Source organism: Amblyomma maculatum, chromosome 7 (genome assembly GCF_055883805.1).
Source record: "Amblyomma maculatum isolate TAMU_Amacu chromosome 7, ASM5588380v1, whole genome shotgun sequence".
In the NCBI taxonomy this organism is placed as follows: Eukaryota; Metazoa; Arthropoda; class Arachnida; order Ixodida; family Ixodidae; genus Amblyomma; species Amblyomma maculatum.
This window is the reverse complement of record NC_139350.1, coordinates 53,480,642-53,507,995: the sequence shown is the minus strand read 5'-3', so window position 1 is coordinate 53,507,995 and position 27,354 is coordinate 53,480,642. Positions and strand designations below refer to the sequence as shown.

Here is a 27,354-nt window from a genome sequence, read left to right as displayed (position 1 = left end):
AGTTGATCCTTCTTGGTGAATCTATTATTATAGTTGAAGGCCGTCTGATGCACCATTGTAGCGGCGATAATATCTATGATTGACTTTAGGGCAACCGCTTGAGTCAGCAAGTTCTCCATATCGTGATATCATCCATATAAAGCAAAAGCTTACTGTAGGCACAACATGTTAGCGCCATGCAAGGAGACAAAAGCAATATAAGATAATGTGAGTGATAATGCCATTTCCTGGGGTGCACGTGAAGATGTACAAATTACCGAGCGTAGTCAGCACTGAGACGCATGACAAATTGTCTGCCTTCAAGAAAAAATGACAAAACTTCGGTTTCTAAGAGTGAAACGAAGCATGCAAATACAGTTCGAGTTTTGACGTCTATGGTGACGACGGTACATGCTTCATTGTTGTTGTGGTGTGGTGACAAATCTGATAACCCCAAGATAGCCAACCCATCTTTAGTGCCTATGGAGAGACGGAACGTAAGCTTTGGCCGAAGTACGTGGTCGCGTATGTGATGCTCCAGCCACCGCAGTAGTAGTTTGGCTAGGAGTTTCCCTGCCAGCTTACACAGCGTCGCGTTAGCGCTACAGAAAGAGGACCGAAATTGTCATGCGCGTCGGTGGTTTCTCTGTTTTTAGAATGGCGACCACAATCGTCAAATTCAAATTTTCTGGTGCGACGCAATCTAGCTATAGTTTGTTAAAGATGTTGAGGAGTTGAGGGAGCGCAGCGCTACTGAGAGTCTTCTAAATCTCATACTGGACGGTATCCGCACAGAGTGCTTCGCTTACATTTGGCCTCACCTCTTACTGCAAGTTCATACAACTCAAGCGTGTAAAAAGGACTCACTATTCCCTCCGCGTCGGCTACATTGGAAGTTTCGCTATGTGTGCTGAAATGACTGCCAGCCGATTAAAAACCCGTAGCTGAAAGGGGCAACATGTTGAGTATTGGGAACACTTTCATCCGCCAACAAGTTAGCTGGGACAGGTAGGTCACCGCCGCTTGCGGCGGGGGCCGGCCTGCCACCGAAATTTTATATGTTGTAGGCCGTCATTGCACCTGCCACCGCTTCGGTGGTGGACGACGGCTATTGTTGCGGGCGCGCGTCTTTCTTTCCCTCTTTCTTTTCTTTCTCTCTATTTTCTCTTCTGTCTGTACGAGGCAGCGGAGGTGGCTCAGCTACAGAGCCAGTAGCAGGCCCGTGCATTTTCTTTTCCTTCTTCCTACAGCCACAACAACAACAACAAGTTAGCTGCAAAGCCTGCGATGGCCCGCTTTGTTGGGACAATAATGCTTTATTCCACAGAACGGTGTACGATCAAAGAAGAACGTTGGTGCTGTTTGGTGGTAATTAGCACAGAAAAATACAGCGTACAGCATTAAGAACCGACGAGTCCTTTTAGCGGTCTGTTATGCTTTTTGGTGCTACAGTTACTTTGTCATAGCCGTTACACAGAAAATTCGCCAAAAAGGATTCGAAGCTTTTTTGAAGTACTCGCGTCACGTGTGCTATTGTCGTCTTGAGATATTGCGCTTGTGTCTGCGAGCCCTGTCAGTAACCCACTACAGCTGCTTAATCGGCTTGTCGGCGAAACTGCCAGTGAAGCTTGTAGCTCGGGTTGTCGGCGAGCAGCTAAGCAGACCGACATTTCGTGTCGGTCGATTGACGTGCGCCGGGTGGTGGTTTTACCCCTACTTAGCGCGCATTGTATGCGGTCAACAAGCTGTGGCGACGAGATTTTTCGCAAGTGGTGTGAAGCCACCTTAGTAAGGTCACTTTGTCTTAGCAGGGACACAAGCAAAGGCGCGACCTTGTCAGGCTTAACGCGATAGCATTAGAGCGCGCGTTCGACAAAAAATTCCGGTCTAAAAATGAAATTTCATGATCTGCCATGACGACGCAGGTCTTCATGTGATTCAATTACAGTTGCGATGTGCCTCTTAAAAAAAAAAGTCCAGTGACAATCGAGCTGTTACTACTTCAGTTGAAGCCGGGTGCGCTACGTCCACATCTCTAGGGAGCGCTGCTTCAATGCGATAGTTCAACGCTGCTTCTATGTAATGGTATCCATCCGGAAGTCGATGCAGGCGCAATCACTGTTCCTGAAGCTCTGGGGTTTAGAGATAACAGTCGTTGGGTGAATAAACCGGCGGTGGAAACTAGCAAAAAACGACTGGAAGATTGGTGGCTTAAAAGCAGAGAAGTGACATAATGTTACTAATGTAGGAACAAAAATTTAATAAATAGAATGATGCTTTAGTTAACCAATCGACATCAGTAATTAAGATATAGGGAGAAAATGAGCATGATAGCTACTGCTACCACCCCGTTTCAAAGGGGACGCTCCTATATTCCATCTATCCATCCATCAAGTTTAGAGGACTAATGATACTGCCTTATCACTCGATGTGGTTCCACGCATTACAGCAACACTTACAAGTGGAAAATGGGACCACTAATTAGAGCTACTAGCAAACAGTATTGTCTAGTACTACTACTTCGCAGTACAAAGTAGTACGTAGCACTACTACACTGCACTACTAGGCAACGATACTGATTGCGACCATTACTTTGCCACCGCACGAATTGGCCATATGGCAACGCTGTCGCATAACGCATAAACTCTTAAAGGTACTATGCGTCCCGTATTTTTTTTTTTTCATTTCTAAGCGAGACGCTGAGTTTTCTCCGAGATGCGCGCCGTTGAGCGCGACTGCTTCCATGTATTTCGGGCTCAGCACATAGCCTTACCCGAAACGCTTTAGTCATTTTTAAACAAAACGCACCCGATAACAATGGCCATCTTTGAGCCCAACAACGGCTGAGTGCACTTGCAGCTATAGCGCTAACTAGATGCGGCCGAGGTATCAAATAAGGCACGCCACGAGAGTGTGCAGATTGAGAGCATCCTCTCTCTTTTTCTCAAGAAAAGAAACAGACATCAAACGGGAGCGAGGAAGCAGAGAGAGAGAGCGCTGAGCGAAGCGGTAATGCGAGGAGCCCCGAGCGACCGACATACCGCATCACGTTCGCCCCGCTGCCTCTACACAGCCACTGGTTCGCCCCAATAGGTACTCTGTGCCGTTCTGTCGTCCATGTTCGGTCTTTGCCGGTTTCTTCAATGCGAGCTCTGAGTGTTCGGCCGAGCGAAAATGAATAGCACTTAAAGAACGCATGATTCTTCATTGCGAGTCGCCGGAGTTTGGAACGTGCGCACACATCGCTATTTTGCAGGGGGACAGATTGTTCCTGGACCTCCAGGACCACCGGGCCCTCCGGGACCGCCTGGTCCTGCGTACATTCCGCCCAAGAACACCGTCCCTCCGCCCTCCATTGTGCCAGGGGTAAGACCAGATAATAAATACTACTAGCATGTATGCCTATAACCTAATGAAGAGCTTTAAAACTGTAGTGTTGAGTTTTCTACAGGTCTTATTGATTCACGAACACTTGCGGATAGCTTCGGCTTGGGTCCTCATAATCATCAAGTGTTCTGGAAGATTCTATCATCGCGCGCAGTGTATGGGCGGAAAGGCATTTCACACGCATTACCTAACATTTTAGGGATTTTATTTTGAAGGAAGGCAGATGTTATATGTTTAAGAAATCGATACATTTTTAATATTTTCGTTGTCAACAAGTACTTTTTTTTATGTCATTTTCTCACCCATGCTTGTAACGCATGGATGATATCTCGGCTCTGATATTTTCTTTTCTCTTTCTACCGCACGTTTTGTTACTGTATGAGTTCGCAGGTACAGAGATGTTTTTCGGCGAGTACATAACATGGATGCACTGTTATGACATATATCTTTGTCACTAGTACGACGTGGAAGGGCGGCATGGTCAAGCTGTGCTTATAGAGCATTTCGCTCACCTTTCCTTCTCGTTTTGTGAAATAAAAACCGTTGTAATGATTGATTGATTTATCAATCCACTGATCGATCGATTCGCCGAGAAGCATTGTCCTAACGAATGATTTCCCTTCACACACACAAGCGGATGCAATAGCAACTTTTTTTTGAAGGCACTACGTAATTCATGCTGAATTTCTTTTTGTCCTGATTGCCCAAAAAGGAATACCGCGTCCACTGCCCTCAATCCGTCCTCCCTCAGAAATGTACACAGCTCCCTTATTTTATTTATCAAACGGCAGTGGACAGCGCTGGCAGGTTTGCGAAACTATTGGCAAATTCGTGACTCAGTGCATGACGAGCTTTTTAGTTGCAGCTGTGGTCGAAAGTTCATGGTTGCCTTTGTTTCTGTCCATGCCTTTACTTCCGTCCAACGGTCCTGTATGCTTACTTGTAAGAATTTCAGCGCCTCTTACTGTCTCTACTTTCTATGCCTTGCAGCAATCTGGTTAACTCCTTTCGTACAAATTGGTTGCTGAAAGATATCACTGTCTTTCTCCAGTGCGTTTGTTTGTCCTGCTTTCATTTCTTGCGTTATGGTTATGTGTGCGTTGTGGTCACGGAAATGCATGTATATGGGTCTTGCCGCTTTTGACTGCCTTCCCTGCTTGATCTGTGACTGATGGATACGTTTTGTGATGTTATCAACTCAGTTTGGTTTTGAGAGAGAATTTCTCTGATGAGTAGCCAAAGGTGCATTATACTTGTGCCTAATATCGTCTCGCAAGAAGGATTGCAGATTTCAAGAACTTTGAACAGGTGGCGATACGACCGCTTACCCCATGCGACGAAGGAATCACACGAAGGTGCTCTGGCTACGGATATTTTCTGATTACGAGAAACTGTACAGCTATGTTTAAACTGGCACTGCATACATAATTCAAGGAAAGCTGTCTACTGCGTTTGAATGTGCTATCTAGCATTAGTGCCGCGTTCGAACGTTTTAACTTAGTGTGCACATCCATACATAAAAATTCCCGGGGGCACTGCAAGTGCTTACGTGCAGGTAATGCGAAGCCATTGGATGACTATTGAAGTCCGAACCACAATTTCGAAAGGGGGGGGGGGGGGGGGGTGCACTAAATATCGTTGTGGTCCAAAGCGGACTTCGAAGCTCCCGGGTGGACCCACAAATTGTATTTCGGCAATTGGTTCGGGCCTACCCAAACGTCTCAGAGTTTTAAGGGTGGTTAAAGTACATCGAGCTTCTCGGCTCAGAATCTCATATTTAGGAGGTAACGTCAAAATCCCGGTCTAGACATTGACTGGTATAGTAAGGCCACCAAATCTTTTTGTGGGAGCCAAGGAGCTCTTTTAATTTCTCGCCAGCTCCTAACTGGCCCTCACGGGGAGGATGTCAGAGTCCTTATTCACCAATTTAACTTTCTGGACGCCGCTTTTCCTGGACGCCGACGCCGCATTTTTTCTGTGATAAGACACGTGTCTTGCTCCACAGCTGTCTGTAAGCCAGACAGATAGGCACTTGCCTCTGCAGGCGGTGACGTTCAAGAACATGGAGTCTCTGCTGCGCATGTCCGACATCAGTCCCCTGGGAACACAGGCGTTCGTGCTCGACGAGGAGGCACTACTCGTCCGTGTCAGCAGTGGCTGGCAATACGTGGCTGTGAGTACTCGGCTCCGTATAGAAGCCGGTCAGAGTGCATGCAGCCCAGACGACTGGTCTGTACCACTCCAGTCATAGAATCCTGGAAATCACCCGCGTTCTTTTTTTTAGATCAGTATCCGTGATTACGTCATCTCAATTTCATTTAGCGTGTTCAAGCAGCGTGCGTTTGTAAATATGGCACATACACCGTTAAATAACTATGTCCTCTTTAGCAGTCAACTGTTTCGAAATTCGACCTTCAGGGTGATCTATTTTAGATATGCATTTACTAACCATCGCGTTACTGCGATATACAATTATCGAGAGTCGTCCAACGTCACCTTTTGCATGTTAATTTGGAGATTGAAACACGTGTTTTTTATTTGTTTGTCTCTTTTGTGTGTGCAGCTCGGATCTCTGGTACAGTTACCCAAGAAGACGACAACGGTAATTTATTTTCCGTTGCCTCTCACGCGTGGTATAAGTTTAAAAGCGAAAATGGCAAAAAAGAGCTATTTTTCATAACTGCCTCCTTAGTGCTGGCCGAAGTTTTCCTGACGGTTTCTTAATTTTGCGCTCTTCATGAAACCCATATATCTTCTTTACTGGTTTTATTCTAGCAGCATTAAGCATGCATTTTGTATGCGTTAGTGTAGCTTTTTCATTCCGTTAAAAGAAGATAGCAGCCAAGGTCTGGGATATGGTAGCGCAGTCCTTTACACAACTATTATCTGTATACAGGTGAATATTGAATCCCTATTATTGCCTTGACTAAGCAAATAACTGTTGTCGTACCGCATCTTATGTAGTAAGTGATGCGAAGCTATACTGGAAATGCCCCACAAAACAAACATTTAAATAAGGTGAGGCACTTCTTTGGAATTGGTTCCGTGCCGAAGCAAGTATACTACTCCACGCAGCTTGCTACTGAATAAAATATCTTGGGGAATCAATAAACGAAGAACTGACGTAATGCACATACAAAACCACTAATAGTGTATTATCGCAACAGGACGACAAGGTGCCGCAATAATAAAACAGAGTATTGTGGGGGATACAACAGGTAGGAGGCGCTGACAGGTATTTGTATGTGAAGACACATAAGGTAAGGGCTTACTTTCGGGATAGCGGTTTTGGGCCTAAAGGTAGATGTGGAGATTAGAAATAAATCACAGAGCTGTTCAAAATAACAAGGTCTTTCTTGCATGCCCACTACCTATTATCCTGCGAAAAGAAATATGAGTGGCTGCACATGAAACATCCACAGTACAGGGAAGCCTGAAAAGTCAAACCTATGCCGCCTTACGCGTCTCTGGGCGCGCCACCTAGCCAGACACTTGAGGTTGTTGGCTGAAGCAGCCGCTGTACAATTTCCCGAGTTTTCCCAGCGTTATGCTGTGGCAATAAATTTTTAAACACTTCGCCAGGCTAACGCAATTTCGCTCTCCTAACTGTGTCATTCTGAGAAACCTTTGCCATAAAGCTTTTCTACATCCGCTCGATAAGAATAACCATGCAGCTACCATGTACCGTCTTTGCCAAAAGTATCCAGGCTTCCCGATTTGCTCCTTAGCCCTGTAGTTTAAGCATTTTACAGGACATGCCAAATTATTGATCACCTGTGCGGAAAAAAAGCCCATCACTCTTTATCTGTAAAGATCATTTTTCGCCTTTTGAAATAGATCAAGGGCTCCAAACACAGTCGAGAAGGAAACCCTGCAGCCTGGTTACTTTTCACAAAGACGGTACATGCACTGAAAAAGCTGAGATGGATGTCGACTTCAGGCTGAAGGAGTGTTAAGCCTGCTTTTCACACTTCGCATAGTGCACTAGTGCGGAATGAAACACGGTGCTGGTAGAAAATAAATCGTAGAATGGCATGGTGTGCCCCAGTGTTGTGAAAAATGCACGCATAAAGCGCTGTTCGCGATGACAGCAATACTAATGGGTAAGCCTACGAGTCATTTAATACAGAACAATGTACTGCAAAAGTTGCATTCTGTTTGATTGCAGCAATCAACAATAATGGATACTATCAGACGAAGAGACAGTGCAGGCTCATGCACCGACATGCACTCACGATGATATTCGTCTAGGTCATGTACTTCGTCGATGTTTAAGTCCACTATACACATGACATGTTCTTTCGATGCGAAGGCAGGCAAGAAACTGAAATGTGAGGATGTAATCGGAAGCATGACGCACCTCCGAGAATATCGCCTACAGACATTGGCAGGATTTTCAGGCGGTAACTACGTATGAATACTTTCTACCGCAGATTTCGGAGCCGACGGTGAACATGGTAAAAATGGAAAGAAATAAAAGCGTTTATACAGTGGTAGCAAATGTATATCCTTGCCTCTGGTGCAGCTTTGCTTTTGAGATAGCGGGAGTCGAAATGGTTCGCTTCCAGGTTCTGTAAAAAGGAAATTTACATCATGTGTGTGGCTCCGTTCACGTGGAAAAGTTATCTGTCTAATATCACAGCGCCTCTGTTCCTGTTTTTTTTTTTTTTTTTTTATGCAGACTACGTCAACAGCATCGCCACTGTTGCCACCCGATAGTCTGCGGCTTGATGGACCTGCACCAAAGGTAAGCGGTGCAAGGCAATCTTTTCGTCACGTGCATTTTAAAGCGACAGTCAGATGTATTCCCCTACTGACGCCGCAAAACTTGTAGCCCATTTGGCTAAATTGGCCCTTTGTGAAGTATATATGCGCTATAGCACGTCGGTTTTCTTCTAGCTTTTGGTTCCAGGTTAGGGTTTTAGGGTTAGGCTTCAGGAAAAAATCTGCGAAACCGGTTATTAACACACTCTAGTGGCAGCACAGTACAACAGTTGGGGCCTCTTAACGCACCCTAAGAGGGCGATGCAGTAGCGACGTGTTGTGACAGTCAACCACAATTGGTGGTCACTTGTGGCGCTCGCATAGTGCACTCGTGCACTTGTCAGCGAAGCTGGTCTCTTTGTGCCGCCGAATAGCCGAAACCCATGATTGGAGCAGTTACAAAAATCGTCCACGTCGTCGTGGGGTGCACTAATGTAGGCGCATGAGACTGAAATCGACTAAGCAGAAGGAGGACGACAGTTGCTTCCGAAGATGCGATGTCTCCGGTGTTTTGCTTTTGATGGGGCACTCTGTCAATTAATTGACTACATGGAACACTAAACGTACCAATGCACCAAGTCGGTTATATTGCGTCTAAGCATGGCTGCATGTAAATTATGGTTACTGGCAAGGAGAACAATGCTTATAACGTGCTTTCAGAGCAATTACCGGAGTGAATCGTCCGCATCTTGCAGTTCGACTCCCCGCACAGCCACGGTGACGAACGCCTTATGACTGCTTTCTTCTTTGCAATCAGTTACTATGTAGTATAAAAGGCATTTGTGAATCGAATGAGTTAGAGGATACTGTGGGTGGAGGCCCCTCTGCTTTATGTTCGCGACTTTCTGCGATTTCTTTGAAAATACATGAAGCCTTTCTTCGCTATAATAATAAATCACATTCTTAAAAATGTATAGAAACATCCGGTTCCTGACCAGCTCAGCGATGTCTCGTACCCTCTATGAACATCACATTTCCCTCAACAAGGACTTCCTTTCCGCCTTAAGCGTCTATCGTATCGAGGTTGTAGTCAAGCATCAGTTAAAATGACAAAACCCAATGAGCTGACCCATGCATAATTTGAATCCCGCGCCAGCTTTCCAGTAAACGAGTATTATAGGCCCTAATTTACTATGCAGGACCAAGATATTTTATGACCGCAGCTCAAGTTACCCTCGTAGTGTAACAATCGCTCAAACCGCGCTCTTTTGGACTGGGGGTGGAAAAGATACAAAGGCGAAGCTACACTAGCTTCTTTTATTTTGTTTTCAGTTTAATGAAATGAAACAAGAATCAAATGCACTCGCTCTGATACGGAGCCGATCATCTTTCATACTCCAACTTAGTGCGACTTCTCTGAACGTAGGACGCGAGGACAGAGCGCTGGATACACGACGTGGTGCAGAGAGTGTGAGGACCGAGTTGCTGCTCACGAAAGCTTATAGCGGCACACCAATATGTGACGTAAGCAAGATGCGGCGGCACCTGGCACGATGGATCAGCGGTTAAATCTGTTCAGCTACTGAGCCGGTGGATCAGCGGTGGATCAGCGGAAAGCGCGTTTGAATGCAGGCATGACGCGAAAATGCGCCTGTGTGCTATGCGATGTTAGGGCATATTAAAGATCCATAGGTATCCGCAAAATATTCCGCAGCTCTCGACTACGACTCGCCTGACAACCTGAGCTGCTAGGGACGTTAACCCATATGTTCTACCTTAAAAAAAAAAAAAAACCCTGAAAACTTGTGGTGCTTACTTAGCTCCTTGGGCCCTCATATATTAGAAAAATAATGTAAATGCTCGACACCACGAAGAAAAGAGAAATTAGGCTGCGTACACATATCTGCACATTGTGACTTGACACTGAATGCAAGACAAAACAAACGGCGTTGTACTCAATTATTCGTGTCGGGTCAATTATACCAAAGGAGAGGGACGAGTTAAATTCCAAAAACATTGATTTTCCCAGAGACTCAGAGGAAAACTGTACTCTATCTGCAGCGTCCATGTGACATGGACGTCCATTGTTCATCTGAAAATTATTTCTGAAAACTTACAATTATAGAATCAAAACCCAATTGTGCACTCAGTTCAGCAATGTGTTAAATTTCCGGGCCTTCTACATCAGTGAGATTTGAATTTGAGGCACCTAACTTTATCACCAACTTGAAAAGCAGGTCAGTAGATGTATTCACAGCAGAGCGACGACGCCTTCCATGGCTCTGGATGTCTATAGGAAAACATTTACATATCTCATAGGGTTGAGCAGGCTAATGAGAAAGTGTAGCAGACAAGTCCGCATTTTGGCAAATATAGAGCACGATGGGGGGTACGAAAACGTAAAAGCACGTGAAGTCCCATATATATTCGGAAATAAAATAGAACAAATATTATCTTCCATTGTGACCGGCATGTTGTTTGATACTTCACTGTATTTAGAACATTTGCTACCGCACTGCAATGTCTCAGGAAAAAAAAAAAATCGAATGCCCTCGGCGCGACGGAGAACATTGTGAAGCCCATCTCATTTTGTTGTTTTTGGCAAGAAATTCGCATTTTGAAAATTGAAATGTAGCTAATATCAATTAGCTGCGTAACAGTATGCTAGACGCTGGGAAAAAAACATGAAAAGTCGCGTGCACAATTCTAGACGTCGTGCCTCAAAGGTTTAAAGCCCTACATGTGATGCCGGTACTGTTAACCGGTGGGTACGACTGGAGATTACAGCTAGGATTATTTATTTATTCATTTATTTATTTCAGACGTACTACCAGCAAAATACTGAACAGAAGGTGTTATTAGAAGAATATTCAAGCAGAACGCAGTTTAAAAGCACTGCAAAAAAAAAAAAAATCAATGCCCTGCGTGCAAAAATAAAGGAATTTAGTTCACTTGTACACCACCGCAGTGGCAGGAAACGTAACGCAATGGTAAAATGGCAAAATAAAATTATAATGTTGCACTTTTATTCCGCACCGTTGAGAATAAAAAAATTGCCAATTTCGCCTGAGCAAGCTTGAAACGCCATCGAACCGTATAAATAAAAACTTTCAAACAGCATGCTAATTTCATGTTGAAACTATGACGGCGTCCCTTGGTTAAGAAAAACTGAGTACGTTTTCTTACTACTTGAAAACACAACTAGGTGTTTCTCTTTATAACGGTAACGGAACATTCACAATGGCGCTAATTTTTTTTATTATTATTTCGATAAGCTTTCAATAATTATCCCTCGGGGGTCTCATTTCCCCTGCTGAAACTGCGTCTATGCATCTTAAGACTAGGTGAGGCTGGATGTTATGCAAAAAAAAAAAAAAAAGGTATGTTATTCATTGGAATTATTTATACTGCATTTTATTAACTGTCAAACATATCGCATGTTTCTTGCACCCAAAATACTTGATATCACTTTCTTTCACTTGGTGCGGGTGGCTATTGGACGCGGCCTGATGCGATCATATCTAATTTTTACTTATTTCCTCTGTTTCACGCAAATAATTTTAATTCATTAATCAGTGCTTCGATTTTGATGTTCCAGCTTTTTTATCGGAGCAAAAGTGCTTTGATGATGCCCCGTGCATCGTTTTAGCTTTGATTTGGCGCTTCACATTGCAAAATTAGAGCTAGACGCTGAAAGAAATGATTTCAGCTGGGCGCATTAAAAAACAAAAACACTTGCAAGCGTTAAGACTGTTCAGGTAGCTGCTTATGATGCTATTTCGCGATTTAATTATGTAAATGCGGGTAGAATAAAAACATGAAGCTTTCTGAGGGCACATCTGCAGCGTTGCTCCAGCCGCTTACCCCAGTTGCCAGACTGCCCAAAACAAGGTTCGTCCATATTCATGGATCCAACGAAGCAACATTGAAATGTAACAATGAAAACGGCTACTGAAAATGAGACACAGTGTAATTAAATATCTTTGTACAAGTGCCTAACAAAACCTTTAAGCTCTATTTTCTGGTAGCAAGGTTCCTTGTGTGTGTGTGTGTGCTCTTGTACCTTTTCCGCTGGCAGTATGGGCTCCAGCTGATTTTTCTTTACTATTTTGGTAGAAATAGCAGTGATGGAAAGATAATTGCAGCCTTCGTATTTTTTGTATAATAGATATCGCGCGCCACTTACTTGTGTAATTCTTGAATAAACGCGTTCAGAGTTGGGTAATTTGCCACTCCGTCTATGATTGCGCACGCGACTTTTCGCATTTTTATTTTCGAAACGTCTTGCGTAGTTTTCACGCACTGACTAATGCCGGCTACATTTCAAAATTCTGCTGGATAAAAAAAAAAATAAATATAAAGGTGTGACAGGACAAAGCAACGGTTCATTTAGGAAGAGCACCTATTCTTTTCTCTCACTTTATGTAATTAATATTTGTTGAGAAAAATTCTTCGAATGATGAAGATAACAATTTGGCATCAGCGTGGTTTTAAGAATATGGCCTAAATTCCATGAGTATGGAAGTGTGGATCCTGCGATTATTCCTATTGTATTAGGGAAACAAGGGGCTCAAAAAAAAAAGCAGAAATCTTCACATTTTTCTTAACAGTATAGAATGTAATACGTGTATGGAAGGGTTGCAAACGCAACGTTTGTTACTGTAGGCTACAAACGTGTAGATAAGCAGGCCTTTCTACGCCCCTGAATTCAGAGCTGTGTATAATGTCACATTGGAGAAACGTACAGTTGCGGTTATGCTACAGTTAGATTTCTAAAGAAAATGTAAAACCAAAGTCTGAAATAACGACGTTTCCCTGCATTCTGAATAGTTTTGTAGTGCAAAATGAGTAACCTATATGTCCGGCTGATAAAGCGCTCGTATAGCATCTTCATGCGCCATCCTAACATTTTGGAAAATATCGTTTGTGATCCTGTTGTATATCTTTCTCTTTTTGCTACGGGAAAACAGATAAAAAGAAAGGTAAGAGAAACTTCCTTCCTTGATGGCGCAGAAATGTGTCAAAATTTTTTTTCATCAAGTTGCTGACCTTGTCGGCATTTGAATTAAACTACGAACAACGCTACGTTCCACCGGTCTTCTTGTGCTATATTTGCCTAAATATTGTCGTCAACAGATATAGCAGCTTCTCTTTACACTGAATCGTATGAGAAGAGTCATGTTCAAAGCGTTTTCTTCTTATCATAGAGCTAGCAATTGAGCTAGAACAGTAGAGCAGCAAAGAGTTACCCTAAAGCCTGTGTTTTACTGAGGGGCGAAGAAATGGCGAACGACCACTGCTTTTATGCATGAACGAAGGTTTGCATGTATCGTGTTCCTAAAAGCCTTCGAAGCGGAGGCATCCTTTCACACAGTGCTGGTTTCTTTTCCGCCATTAAAATAAGGCCAACCAGACGGTAAACACAACAGATGCGTCATATGTCGAGTTTGTCTTTCGTCTGTGGGCTTTACTCACCTACATCAGGTGTCCTTCTACGCAAAATCCGCTTGTTTCCTTTGCATTTCATGCCCGATTTCATAATTCAGACTCGCCAAGGTCGATTCGAGCACCTAGGAAGTGGGGACTGCTCCAATATGATAAATTCTGTTTGCGGTTATATATCGGTTCATGTTGACAACACTCCGATCGAGTGCGGACGTTCGGCACACAGGAAAGATAGAAAAGGTAAATGACACTCTCCTATAGCCTCATGGTCATGACATCATAATTCTGTAAAACCCCACTGGTGTGGTGGGTGCACTGCAGTACACTTTTCCTATTCCTAATGAACTGATTTTGCTTATATAATATATATATATAGCATTTCAAGGAGCTAACAGTCTACAACCGCAAGGCAAACGTTTTTTTTTTTTTATTGTTGTTTATACTTTATACTGTTGACATTTTACGGGAATTTGTCTTATGGTGATTATGAGAATAAAGAGCATTAAATGCAAAGTGGGAGGAAAAACAAGGCGCCGATGATATATATATATATATATATATATCATCGGCGCCTTGTTTTTCCTCCCACTTTGCATTTAATGCTCTTATGCTAGTGGGAGGAAAAACAAGGCGCTGATGATATATATATATATATATATATATATATATATATATATATATATATATATATATATATATATATATATATATATATATATATATATGTATATATATATATCATCGGCGCCTTGTTTTTCCTCCCACTTTGCATTTAATGCTCTTATGCTATATGCTCTAATGCTCTAATGCTATATATATATATATATATATATATATATATATATATATATATATATATATATATATATATATATATATATATATATATATATATATATATATATATATATATATATTTATATATATATATGTCTAATGCTCTAATGCTATATATATATATATATATATATATATATATATATATATATATATATATATATTATGCAAATTGCCGTTTCAGTAATATTTGCGCCTCTTTCTATTTCTTAATCATGGCTTATGAATATTTGGAATCCGCTGATGGAAATCTTTCAAGTGAAACAAGGCGCCGCAGCCTAGACTTAGGGGCTCGGGTTGAAAGAACTGAATTGATGCATGCACTTAATTTACTTGCGAAATCACCCGGTGATGAGACCTGCACACCCAAATCGTTCCTTGCGGTTTCTAGTTCCTAACGGTTCATTTCCAGTTGAAGCGCCGTTCTCGTTAAAGCACGATGATATATCGATGTAGTCCAGCTTAAATTTGCCCAATAAGGGGGAGGGGGGTAAATCAAACGCGGCTACAATGTCACTTGAAGTGGCAGATTAGTTACCTCCCAGGAAAAAAAAGACAAGAACATAAGCGTCGAGTCACGCTATACCTTTAGTAAATACCTTTAGGCTTGTTGGTGTTGATAGATGCCTCTGGTGTGCAGCTTCGCGTGGCGGCGCTGAACCAGCCGTGGACGGGCGACCTGCACGGGGTGCGGGGCGCCGACTATGAGTGCTATCGGCAGTCGCGACAGGCACATCTGCGGGGAACCTTCCGCGCTCTCCTTGCCTCGCGGGTGCAGAACCTGGACAGCATCGTCCGCGCCAAGGACGCCGACCTGCCGCTGGTCAACCTCAAGGTGCTACTTCCCCCGCTTTGCTTCCTTTTCTTTTCGCGGAGCGCTAAGTTGTACAGTCGAGCGCGATTTGAAGGTTATCGCGCGAGCGCCGACCAGCCTAGCATCCTAGGCACCTGGCGGCCGGTTTTGGAACCGGAAAAACCATGATTTCGCACTCTTCTCTCCCTCCTTCGCTGTTCCATACAACAACCATCATCCCCGCGACACACTCAACGCCCTTTCTCCCTATTCCAAGCATTCCATTTGTTGCGATAAAGAGTCCAATTTCAGATAATACCTAGAATACGTCGTGCGCACTACGATAACTGCCTGTTCGCAGAAAAAAAAAAAGAAACTGATAGTTCAGAAGGGAGTGACGGCTGCTGAAGGAACAGCAAAAAGAGTGAGGGAAGCTGGCCTGATGCCTCCCTCGCCTCGGCAGAGAATTCTGGGCCATGGCGCTGTTCATGTTCTCGCTCGCGCGATAACCTTCAAATCGCGCTCGACTGTACTCCAAGTTTCCTCGGACAAGGTGTTGTAAACCGTGATCTTGTACGTTGCGCTGCTCGACAAAGTGTCCCACCGATCAGTTTAGATGTTAAAGATTTTTTTAGCCGTGACCTGTCAATGTGTACGTCCAGATAGATGACGATGACGTGCCAGGGGTCAGCAGGTGGCGCCAGCTGCGATTGCGCAGTGGCGGCCTCGGTAGCAATGAAGTTAGATGGTGTACGTTATGCTAAAACTTTCTATACTAGGCTACGGTTCTTGGTCGTGATGCATCGAGCTCTTAAATCGCTACTAGATTTCTCTCGACGCTGTGACAATTTTCGCTTTGATCAGAGCCACATGTTTCTTTTTCGCTACAAAATGCTGGCAGGTCCCATTTCCACCCAGACACCGCTTCGCAATCACAGAAAACGAATCATGGTGTAACTAACGACAGAATCCTCATAAAATATGTATATGTGTCCGAAAAGACCATAGCTAAACTTCTTAAATACCTCTGAATGACTAGCCTAGTTAACTCCTCGTAGGCACTTCAACATATTTTCATCCTTTCATGCAGCTCCTGATCACCAATAAGGCAGAAGGGGCAAAGGAAACCCGTAGCAGGGCTAACCTATCTTCTACCAAGAAACACTTGTAGACTAGGTCTTTTTGAGTTGATGTCGAAAGTATTAAAGCACTAACCTCGTACAAACAGCAGTGAAATTCTGTAAACTCAAGAATAAAAAGAAGTCGTCAAATGTTCATCCCCTCTTAAATAATCCATGATGGTTTCTTTGAGACTTGAGCTCGGCAAAAAACAAGAACAACTTGCAAAATTTGCCGTCAAGCTAATGCACTAGCCGCTTGTTGATCGTGCAGAACCTGGCCGATAACGTAAAGTATGATTTTATTCGTTAACTTAAAAATCGTGAACCAAGTTGTCGTGATGGTTACCTATATTTTGAGAAACCACGTTCAGAATCCATGTTTCCACGGGAGTTGAACGTTAACTGAACGTAATCATATCCAGTCATATCGAAGTCATCGCGGGAATATATTCAACAAAGCACAAATCATACATAAATGCAACCTACTTCGTTCAGCACTCTACCTGTACGGAGACAACGTTTTCAACCATAAGATTCTATGTGCGCTATGGTACGTGCTTACCGGCAACAACTTTGCTTACGTCTTCGGCGCTCTATTTTAGCAGATTTATCATTACCCGTACCAAAAGGTTACAACGTTGACCTAAAATACAGCGTGCGTGCAGTTATGAGACTTCTTTGGTGCTTGAAAGTAAACCGGGTCGATAATGACGGCAGCGGCTTCCCAACACGCTTCGATGCCCGAAACGTTTGGCACGGTGTTTCGATTGGTACTAATGTAGGCGCGAGGGTGTTTGGGGCCTCTCTTCTTCCGGCTTTTTTTGAATAGTACAAGTAGCGAGACAGTCAAGCTCAAGGACAGCAGGGGGGCGGCAAGCGACAAAAATAAACAAAATAGTTGCGCTAGTGATTCGCCCGATATGGGAAAACACACCGTACTGGTATGCAACTTGGTTGTGCCAACGACACAGATCTAAATGCACCGTTATTTGCTAATCCAGACATAATGTAAGATGGAGTCCAAAGACAGACTCCGCCCATAAAACATGCCCCCTAATGGTACCTACAGCTTCAGACATGGTTTCGCGGCCCCATTTCAGCGTTGCCAGAGGAACAAGCGGTTCGCCGAAAATACCAGGCTGGAGCGCTCAGTGATGCCAACCCATGCGAACGGAACAAATCTGGCCTTCAAATCATGTCGCGTGCAGCGCGTGCACCAACCCGGGTGAGGTATATGGTGGCTGAACATGACCGTAGCATGCACGGCTCACGAGCGCCGTTTCCTTCTCCGCCAAGAAGCGCCGAAAGCATTGAGCAGTGGATTCGATCCCGATCGCCGGCGGCTGTGTTTCCGCGATGGAGGTGAAACGAAGAGGCGTCCGTGTGGTCGAAATTGCTCTGGAGCCCTCCACTACGGCACCCCTTTCTTTATTTCTACTTTCACTCCAACCTTCCTCCCTTCCCTTACGGCTCGATTCAGGTGTCCACAGAACAAGTGTGACAGAAATTGCGTCTTTCCCTTCCTGTGAACCAATTATTATTATTATTATTATTATTATTATTATTATTATTATTATTATTATTATTATTATTATTATTATTATTATTATTATTATTATTATTATTATTATTATTATTATTATTATTATTATTGACATCTTCCAAAACTCGCTCTGTTCATTTACATTGGATGTTCGTAGCGTTGTATTCTAAATAGTACTTTATCACATATAACTCCCACTTCCTAGCCTAAAATATTGTATTTACTTCACTTTTTGCTTTTTCTCCTGTTCAATGCTGTCTGTATTTTGAACTGCTTTTTATCCGTTTCTTACTTATATTGAAACTTTAAACTTTATATTCGAATCTTACTGTCCCGTGTTCAATTCTGTTTCTTTATTGTATTATTCAGTATTTCTAGCCTGTGTTTTAAGTACCAAGCACTGGTTGCGCCTGAAATGGTTATTTATTTTATGTATATTTCTATATGACTATAATCAATGTCAGTTATTTGTTGTTGTTTTTTTTCTCTCTATCTACCGTTCTTTTTTTTTTTCTTTCGTGATGTGCTCAACAATTCTCTGACTGTGTATATAAGTGACGCTACTCATTGATTGCTTTCTTTCCGTGATACTTTTCGTCTCAGTTTCATTTCATGTGTTATTTATTTCTTCTTTGTGTTCCCTCTGTGTGTTTAAACATGTTTGTGCATTTTCATTTTTGTTTCTTTTTTTTATTTGTGCTGCAGCACGAAGACCACATGGTTGTTCCTGCGCACATTAAATAAAGATTGATTATTATTATTATTATTATTATTATTATTATTATTATTATTATTATTATTATTATTATTATTATTATTATTATTATTATTATTATTATTATTATTATTATTATTATTATTATTATCATCATCATCATCATCATCATCATTGAGCGGCGGGGCATACTGACATTACTTTGATATCTCTCGCAGGGTGAAGTGGTCTTCAACTCGTGGCGAGAACTGTTCTCCGGTGGCGGTGGCATGTTCCCTTACCCGCCCAGGATCTACTCATTCGACGGCCGCAACGTCCTCACAGACACCACGTGGTACGACATGCAATCGCCCTTCGCCAAAATAACGCTGCACAGGCAACGAACTGTCTTCTGGTCATATTCGCACCTTTCAAGCCTGTGTATTTGTTTTTGTTCTTACTTTTATTCTTCGAAAAGGAGTCAATGACAAGAGTCGGAAACAAGCCTGAAACAGCTTGTCGCGTGCGAAAGCAAGAAATGAATTTCAGAGACCGGCCCGGATGTACTTTCTGGGCGTTAAAGAAATACGTAGCACTAAACTTACCTACACCGGCAATTGTCACATCATTCGGCCTTCGCTGATTTACGTTAGGAAATTAGCTCATCAGCGACAGGCCTGTGTTTTTCAACTTTTTTTAATTTCTGCTGTTGACCGGAATTTGTAATGTAATCAATATACTGCGAAATATGATTAAATACGAAGTAAGAGAAAAAACAACACGCCGTTTTATTTTATACTTAGTCGTCTTTCTACCTACAGAAATGATAAGAGTACTAATCCAGGTCAACAGCAGAAAATTAAAAAATAAAAACAGAAAAATAATCCCCCATGCTTTCCTCGGCCTCTCCAACTATTGGCTTCTTTCAAACTGGATCATTTTAGCGTTTCTAGGCTCGCGTGCGTACCAGTCCTTTCTTTGCATTCATCAGGTTCCTCTTGTATTACATTCAGCTAGGTTGACGTATCGAATCTTCGAGCATCGTACGAAGCCTTCTTTTATGTGCATCGGCGTCTGTACTGTTTGTACCGCCTGCAGTACGAACGTCGAGCCGCGTGTTCATTGCTCTTCGCGGCCTTCCCCGAAGTAACAGCCTCTCTTGTGGTTGCCCTATAATACCGACCACTGTGGTAAAGCGGGAGCTTCCCCTCGTCGATGAAAGGGCACGCTTCCGCTCCTTTGGTTGCAAGAAAGACGCTGTCCCCTTGAAATCGCTACGATCACACGACCGTCGACGCTGTGACTGGCTTGCCAGTACGCAATTTGTGCACCAAAAGCTGCCTTCTCTTCGAGCTGCTGGCAGTGAGAAAGCAATAGAGACCTCCCAATTTTTTAGTTCAAAAACACTCATAGGGACATGCCAAGAATCTTGTCAAACGCCGTTGTGTCGGTCCAGGTTATGACGCCATAGTCCATGTGTACTGACGCAGATAACTTAGCGCTTTTGCACGGTATTATTGGTCTAACCAGCTTAAATAAACCCCGGATAATTTTAGTCTGAAACCATTATTTCACAGAGTCAAATCTAACCTAGAATGTTGTGACTTGCATATGGCGAGCTCGGACGAAAAAAAAATCATAGGAGCAAATTTGAGTCCAAGAATTTCTCGCGGAAAGCGAGTATACGGCACGTCGTAGTTGTGGCCGCAGCGGCGATCGCCACGTGTGCCGACTGCAACGAACTCTCGCGCTGTGCGCTGCACGTCGCCGTCCATCATCAAATGCAGTCTGCGCTGGAAGGATTTCGAAAGCCCTACTCGGTTTAAGCATGGTAAAACCGTGTACCTTTTACGCGATAACGCATTTATTTATTTATTTATTTATTTATTTATTTATTTATTTATTTATTTATTTATTTATTTATTTATTTATTTATTTATTTATTTATTTATTTATTTATTTATTTATTTATTTATTTATTTATTTATTTATTTATTTATTTATATCGGATACCTCAAGGGCCCTTGGGTGAGGGCTTTACATAAGGGGTGGGCAAACAACCTGGTGTTAATATAACAATGTCTCTATGGCTTTCTTGAAATGGTCCGGGCTTGTATGAAGGATGGCACTTGTGGGAAGATTGTTCCAGTCACAAGCTGTTTGAACAAAGGAGTGAAGATGGGTGACGGTACAAGCAGGTGGAGGGTAAACGGCCTTATGGTGGCTTGTGCGGGCTGAAGAACGATGAGCAGGCTGAATAGGACAGTTATAAGAAAAATTGTGAAACATTTTATAGTACAAACAAAGTCTTGCAACAATACGGCGTTGTTGGAGGTTAGGTATAGCATTCATTACTTTTTAGACAAGTAACACTGGTGGAGTACCAGTAATTTGAATAGATGAATCGAACGGCGCGGTTTTGAGCAAGTTCAATGGATTTAGTTAGGTTAAGTTGAGCGGGGTCCCAGATGGCAGATGCATACTCTAATTTTGGCCGAATTAATGTTAATTTTGGCCGAAAAGCTGTTCCTGTGCCCCAGTTTAAGATGACAGTTTCAAGGCCAAATCTGAAATGTGTCGGATAAAATATGCGCGTGGTTTCATACAAAGATTGTGGAGCACCTGCTCGTTGTGCAGCATTCGGACTGGTGTGATACCATTTCGCTTGCTATTCAGCATCCATATGCTAGCCAAGTTGATTGCTATTGTAACAGGGATTCGAGCCCACGACACGTGTGCCTCCTCTGGTATGCCGTTCATAGTAAGTGTAGGTGTCCACCGATAAGAGAGAGACGCTGCGCCTTCTTCACGCAAAATTAAACTTAAACAAAAGAACAATTACAGGGCTGCGCTTATTTCTTAAGAGCGAAAACGACGAAAGCCACTTCACAGGACTGTTTTCACTAACTGCATCGTCATTGTCATTCATACTGTCATCATCATCACTATCGCTACTATCACCATCATCAACTAAATCGCCATCATTGTCACCGCTACTACCATAATTATCATCAATACTATCTGCAGTGTCATTGTCAATGGCCTTATCATCATTATTATTGTCACTAGCTGCATGATCTTCGTCGCTACTGTCATCCTCACACAAGACAAGATGAATTACTATCGGTCACTCACGAACCAGGCGTGGAGTAGTGGTCTGCGCTTTCAGCTGAGAATCGGAGCGATAAAGTGGCTTGATTCCCAGAAGAGACACTTTTTTTCTAAGTCAATTCGTGCGAACATTTCCTGCGGACACCTCCTGCAAACATTTCCCCACCCAATGAGCCTAGAAAGGCTGTCGCCTTAAAAATATAAAAAACATTCGCGGAATGCAAAGACGATGTTAAAGACGCTATCGCGTTGTACTCTTAAGGCGATACTTGAGCATCAGTTTAACATTGCTTTTTTTTTCATCTCGCTGACGCACGCAAAGTCACGCAGCAGTCCTGCCGAGCTTTCTTTTTCCATGACGCACCAGGGCTGGCATCCGAAAGCGCTCGGCACGAAAATGCCGAGCAAGTTATTCGCTGATGGGATCACGGCACGGCCACAGAGCGGCGTGGATGGCTTGAAAATCCTCGGTATCGTCATCAGAAAACTTCGACTACTGTCTGAATAGGGCGATGGAGCGCTTCCAAAGGAGCAAGCAAGCAATTCCGCGCTGTCAATCCTTTTAAGGCGATAGTTCGTGACTCCACCGCAGCGTATCCTCGATTTTAAGAAAATTGTTAGCAGTCCGCAATCGTGCTGCTTGTGATGTGTGTGCACATATTCCTTGAAATTTCACCAAATACTGTTAATGAAAATTGCGACCCCTGAGTGGACACTGAAACGTCGCTCATTGTGGGCGATATGCGGAAGGCTGCAGGAGAGTTGCGTCTGGCAGATGGAGGCCGTTGCGCGCCCAACCGCCGTATTCATAGAGCTTCTTAACACTTTCCTGTCCGCACCTACTCGCATCGATAGCCTGCTATCGATGGTTTCACGATTTGAATTTTCCCGCTTTCGGCGCGCTTCTTGACAAGTGATGTCATCCCCCCCCCAATGGGAAATACAAAAACCCTTCTTTTAGTTTTGCTTTTGATTTAATTTTTCCGCCGTGCCCGTCCAGATGGCCTCCGGAGTCAGGTGATCGACGCTCCATTTTTGCATCATGGCGTCGACGCCGCGCGCTCCTGCTGCGTGAAACGGGCGTTTCCGCGGAAGTTGACGCATCGGAAAGCCCATTTTTTTATGCAAACAGCAGCAGTGATGACTAAAAAGATGAATTCAGCTTTTAAGTCTTTAGCACTGACAGCTAAACTGCGTCAAACCGACCCGGAACGTCGACAGCCATGCCCCGATAAGGGTCGCCCGCTATCAATGATTGAATTTTCCCGCTTTCGAAGCGCTTCTTGATGAATACCACCATTCATTGGGAAATAGAAGAGCCCTTCATTCAGTTTCGGTTTTCGTTTTATTTTTTCCGCCGTGCCTTGCTCGTCCACATGGTCTCTAGAGTCAGGTGATCGGTGCTCCTTGTTTACATCATTACTCGTGAATAATTGAATAGGGGTTTTAGACGGTGCTGTCCGAGTTCGCAAATCACAGTAATTGTACAAAGTAAATACCTAGTACTTTCAAAAAAAGTTAAGCTAATGGAGTAATTATTCAATTGGAAGATAAAAAATTTCCTCTAGTGCGAAAGACGGCTGGCAGATGCATGCAACTGGTTTCCCTCGCCTGCCTTAAATATATCACTTTTTTGGCCCTTAGCTAAAGTCAGCTGGGACACCCGGTATAATTGGGGCCCAGTGCACTTCTGTGTTTGTGTTCCTGGTGGTGTTCACTGTACCGGGCCTATGTACCGGGCTACTACTCCGACACCAGATCACGTATTTACCCGGTGGTGGCCCCGCTGTTTGCTGACGCTATTCGGGTCGCATTTACGTCGCAGGCATCGCAAGATGGTGTGGCACGGTGCTGACGTACTAGGCTCCCGTGACATGGAGAACTACTGCGATGCTTGGCACTCGGGCGCACCCGCCCGATACGGCCTCGCCTCTTCTCTCCTGGGCTCTCAGGCGCGCCTTCTAGGTGAGATTTGATTGTTTCTGAGGACGGTGTGAATGAACCCGCTGTTTTCCTGGTGAAGTAGATGATTCATAGTGCTCGTTTAAAATACCTAGCCCCACTCATTTTAGAGCGCAGCTCCTTGGCGCCCGTTCCTGCGTTTCGCGTCGCCGTCGCCGTTGTCCCTCGTAACCAGCTCTGCAGCCGGGGCAGCGCGCTCTCCTGCCGCCACCGTTCGCCGCTAGGTGTACCCCCTCCCCCCATCTCCTCTTCCTGCCAGCGTCGACGATGATCTCCGGTTGCCGAAGCGCCGGCTCGGCATCAGCGAATCACGGTGCGTGCATCCCAAGCCGAAACGCAGAGCCACGTTAACTTGACTCGCTAGCGCCGTTAGCGGCATCAGTCAGTCGCTGCTATTTCTTCGCCGCGCAACGTTTACTTAATTACTCTCTTCGCTCCTCCTCCAATGCCACTCCTGTGAGGTGGCAATCAGTGCGCCGCATCGGTGGCGGCGGATTTCGATATGTGCGCGCCCGAGCCGAAACGCATAGCCGACGCCGTTCGCCACTGAGCTGCGCTCAAGTTTCGCATTTTTGCTGCAGCGAAGTCTTATCGCTTTCCTCTTTAAAAAAAAATTTCTGTTAGCAGAACCAAAATCATCTCCTCGAGACATAGACGGCGCTCACAGTTCAACCATATTGTTTAAGGCTTTAGGCACCCACTGACGTACCGCGTACGTATGCTGAAGGAAAGCAAACAATTCCAACGATAACGAATTTTCCTCTTCAGTTAAGTTGTCCGTACATTCCCAGAACCACAAAGCACCTTTAAAAAAAGGTTGTCCTGCTGAATCCTGGAAGTTGTTTATACAGGTTACATGAAGTCATGGCTACTATGCAACCCTAGCTCAATTTAACCGTTTTTTTTTAAAGACGCAATCTCATGGCGAGTCTTCTGCCCTAGTTTTCACTATTTTCTTGGTCTGTTAGTCGATTACTTCTAAGTACTCAACTTTTTTTTTAATATTAGCTTCGGCGAAAAAGTCGTATGAAATGGGCCGGCGTGGCTGGGGTCGAACCCGGGCCCTGGCTCAGTAGTAGAGCGCCAAACCGCTCTACCACCGCGGCAGGGTACCTCTTTTTTTTTCAGTGCCACTTCTTCAAGCAGTGAGACCGTAATTTTTCCCTCATTGCCCCACGACTCAGTGGTCATTACCTTCTGAGTCGGCAAAATAGCGTTTCCTTTCACTGGAGTACTTTGACCAGACGTTTCCCACTGCTTCGACTCGCGAATGTTGCGGTGAAACCGTGCTTTTTCGTTGCTCATGAATCTATGCAGAAGTTCTGCAAATTAGAATGAAGCATTTATTTCTTGCTTCATCGGACACAAATTTCCTGCGCCATGCACTTTTGGTGCACGCTCAGAAATCGCAAGCCAAGGAAGCCGCGATTACGCCGCAGTTTTAATATACCTAATGTGATCTCGAACGTACTTGAGATTCTGCGAAGCATTCGATGTTTTGGAGTTTAGCTCGTTTAGCGCAGCTTCTTGTGACGCGGCAGTCACCGTTTGGCTGCTGAAAGCGAAGCTGCTCAGAAGAATGCATTTGATTATAACTTATTTACTGGTGGTGCGCTTATTTCATGTTGCGTCAATTCCATCGCGAATAAAAAACGTGTGCGGAAAAGTTGCCGCCTCACTAGGGAGCCCAACTTCAAGTTTGGGTCCGCGACTGCAGCGCGCGCTCCTCAGCGGCGAAATTCTGCGGTGCTCGCCTGGCGCGACGTCGCCGTGGCGCCTTGACTGACCATGAAACTTGGGCGCGGCTCGCTTTCTCTCCGCAGGTTTCTCGCGCCCGTTGCGCTCGTCTCCTCTCACGCGCGGCGGGTTAAAGCAGGCAGCCAGTGGCAGCACTGCGAGCCATTATGGTCGTCAGTGGTGCCAGCGTCATGTTTGTCTTGCTTGTGTCCCTTTGTGTCTTGCTTTCCTCAGATGACGCATTAGCACCCGCTGCGGTCGAGAGGAGGCGCAACAGGCGCGCGCTTTCTCTCTCCGCGTGCTGCTCGCGCCCGTTGAGCTCGTCTCCTCTCGGCCGCGGCTGGTGCAAGCAGACGCCCAGTGGCAGCACTACGAGCCTTGTATGTTCGTCGGTGGGCAGCTTTGTGATGCTGGAAGCCGCGTCGCGGCTCTCTAAAAGCAGGGATGCGTCTTGTTTGCCTTGCATGTGTCCCTTTGTGTCTTGCTTTCCTCAGATGACGCTTGTGTGTTAGGCATTGAACCTCTGGGCCGGTAGGTGGCACGTCTAACTATATGTGCAAGTGATATATTAATGCAATAGGTCACGACTGTAAGCTGTAATTGGGAAGTATCTGAGAAGTCTGAATTGTCTTCTCTTCCGTCAAGATACCGACCCGGGAGCACTCGTTCGCGTCGCCCACGCGACTTATATCCCTGTCACACGGCCGACTCGGAACTACCTTGAACTTCCTTGGTCTAAAGGAGCGCAAGGGAGTCGCAGGGAGTTTCGCCTTAAAGGAGTTGTCCCCGTGTCACACGGCTTGCAACGAGCTTCTCAGAGCAGCCAACAGGGGGCCATTAGGCGATGTTTATTTTGCACAAAGATATAAAAAATAATGTCCAAAACAAACTGAAATATTTTTATACTACTATTTTCCTCGCAAAATGCAATTAGCTTTAGTCATATCAATATAAAAGAACACACATTTGCTGAAAACAACGACCATGCCCTAAACATAGCCATTTTTTCCGCTCTGCTGGACACCATGCGCTGCGTTGTGCAATACGTGGTGCAGTCGCGACAATTAAACGCAACTAACCGAGTTAGAATACAATTTTATGCAATAAAAACTAATATATTTAGGAGTAAAAATTACATTATTGAAGAAATATGTTATTTAATGACTCGGAAGCAAAGCACATTGGAAACGAGAGTACTCCCTTCGCCCATCAATGGAGATCGTCGATCTCCTTTGCTTCAAAACTCCATTTAACTTCCTTCCATAATGGACTGCCGTGTGACAGGGCACGTATCTCCCTCGAGGTAATGGCTACCTTGGTTGAAGGGAGTTGAAAGAAGTTCAGCCGTGTCCGTGTGACAGAGAATAAGCGAAACGCATTCGTTCCGCAGCAGATTCGTTTAGGGTAGCCTTTTAATTTTCACTTTCATTCCACGCCATTCGTTCCTCACAAAAACAAATTGGCTGACGAAGTAAGCGCAAGACATTATTTTTTCTAAACCACGGGAGCGCGCACCAAGTAGATCTTTTAAGGCCGGAATACATGCGGCGTTTTTTCCCACGATTTTCGCGCGTCGAAAACTGCCGCGCCGACACGACGCCCAGCTCGAGATACACGGAACGACGAAGCGGCGCGAGCGCCGCCGCGGATCCCTCGATGCGAAAGCAAATGCAGCAGCGAGCGGAAATAACCGCAGAGCGAGGTACGTGAGAGAAGCGACGCTGTCCCTTGTGGTAAAATCCCGAAAGTGCTCATTCTAACGCTACTGTGCTAAATGTAGAAAGCGTACATAGGTGCGCAAGGATTTGGCTCGCTCGAATGGACGATGATAACTAGGAATGCCCGCTCGGATACCAGCGGCATGGTTCTTTTTTTTATTTTTACAAATTTCGCTCCAGGGAGCAAACAAACACATAACGATCCGAGCGTAGGTCGTATACTTACAAAAAAGCGACATTCCGTGCTTGATTAAGCGTTTATTTTTACGATAATCACATTTCTGGATGGATGGAATATAGGAGCGTCCCCTTTGAAACGGGGT

The 27,354-nt window shown here is 44.3% G+C and overlaps 1 protein-coding gene across 3 annotated transcripts in view; it reads left to right on the top strand.

The window, feature by feature from the left end:
- Positions 1-27,354, top strand: part of LOC146183221 (uncharacterized) — a 235,550-nt gene that overhangs the window by 196,912 nt on the left and 11,284 nt on the right. For all 3 annotated transcript variants that reach the window (XM_084609091.1, XM_084609090.1, XM_084609089.1), the window contains 7 exons: positions 3,236-3,345; positions 5,411-5,539; positions 5,930-5,968; positions 8,048-8,113; positions 14,993-15,187; positions 18,743-18,858; positions 23,440-23,579. In XM_084609091.1, the coding sequence (XP_084465217.1) occupies positions 3,236-3,345; positions 5,411-5,539; positions 5,930-5,968; positions 8,048-8,113; positions 14,993-15,187; positions 18,743-18,858; positions 23,440-23,579 (795 nt within the window). The remainder of the gene's footprint in view (positions 1-3,235; positions 3,346-5,410; positions 5,540-5,929; positions 5,969-8,047; positions 8,114-14,992; positions 15,188-18,742; positions 18,859-23,439; positions 23,580-27,354) is intronic.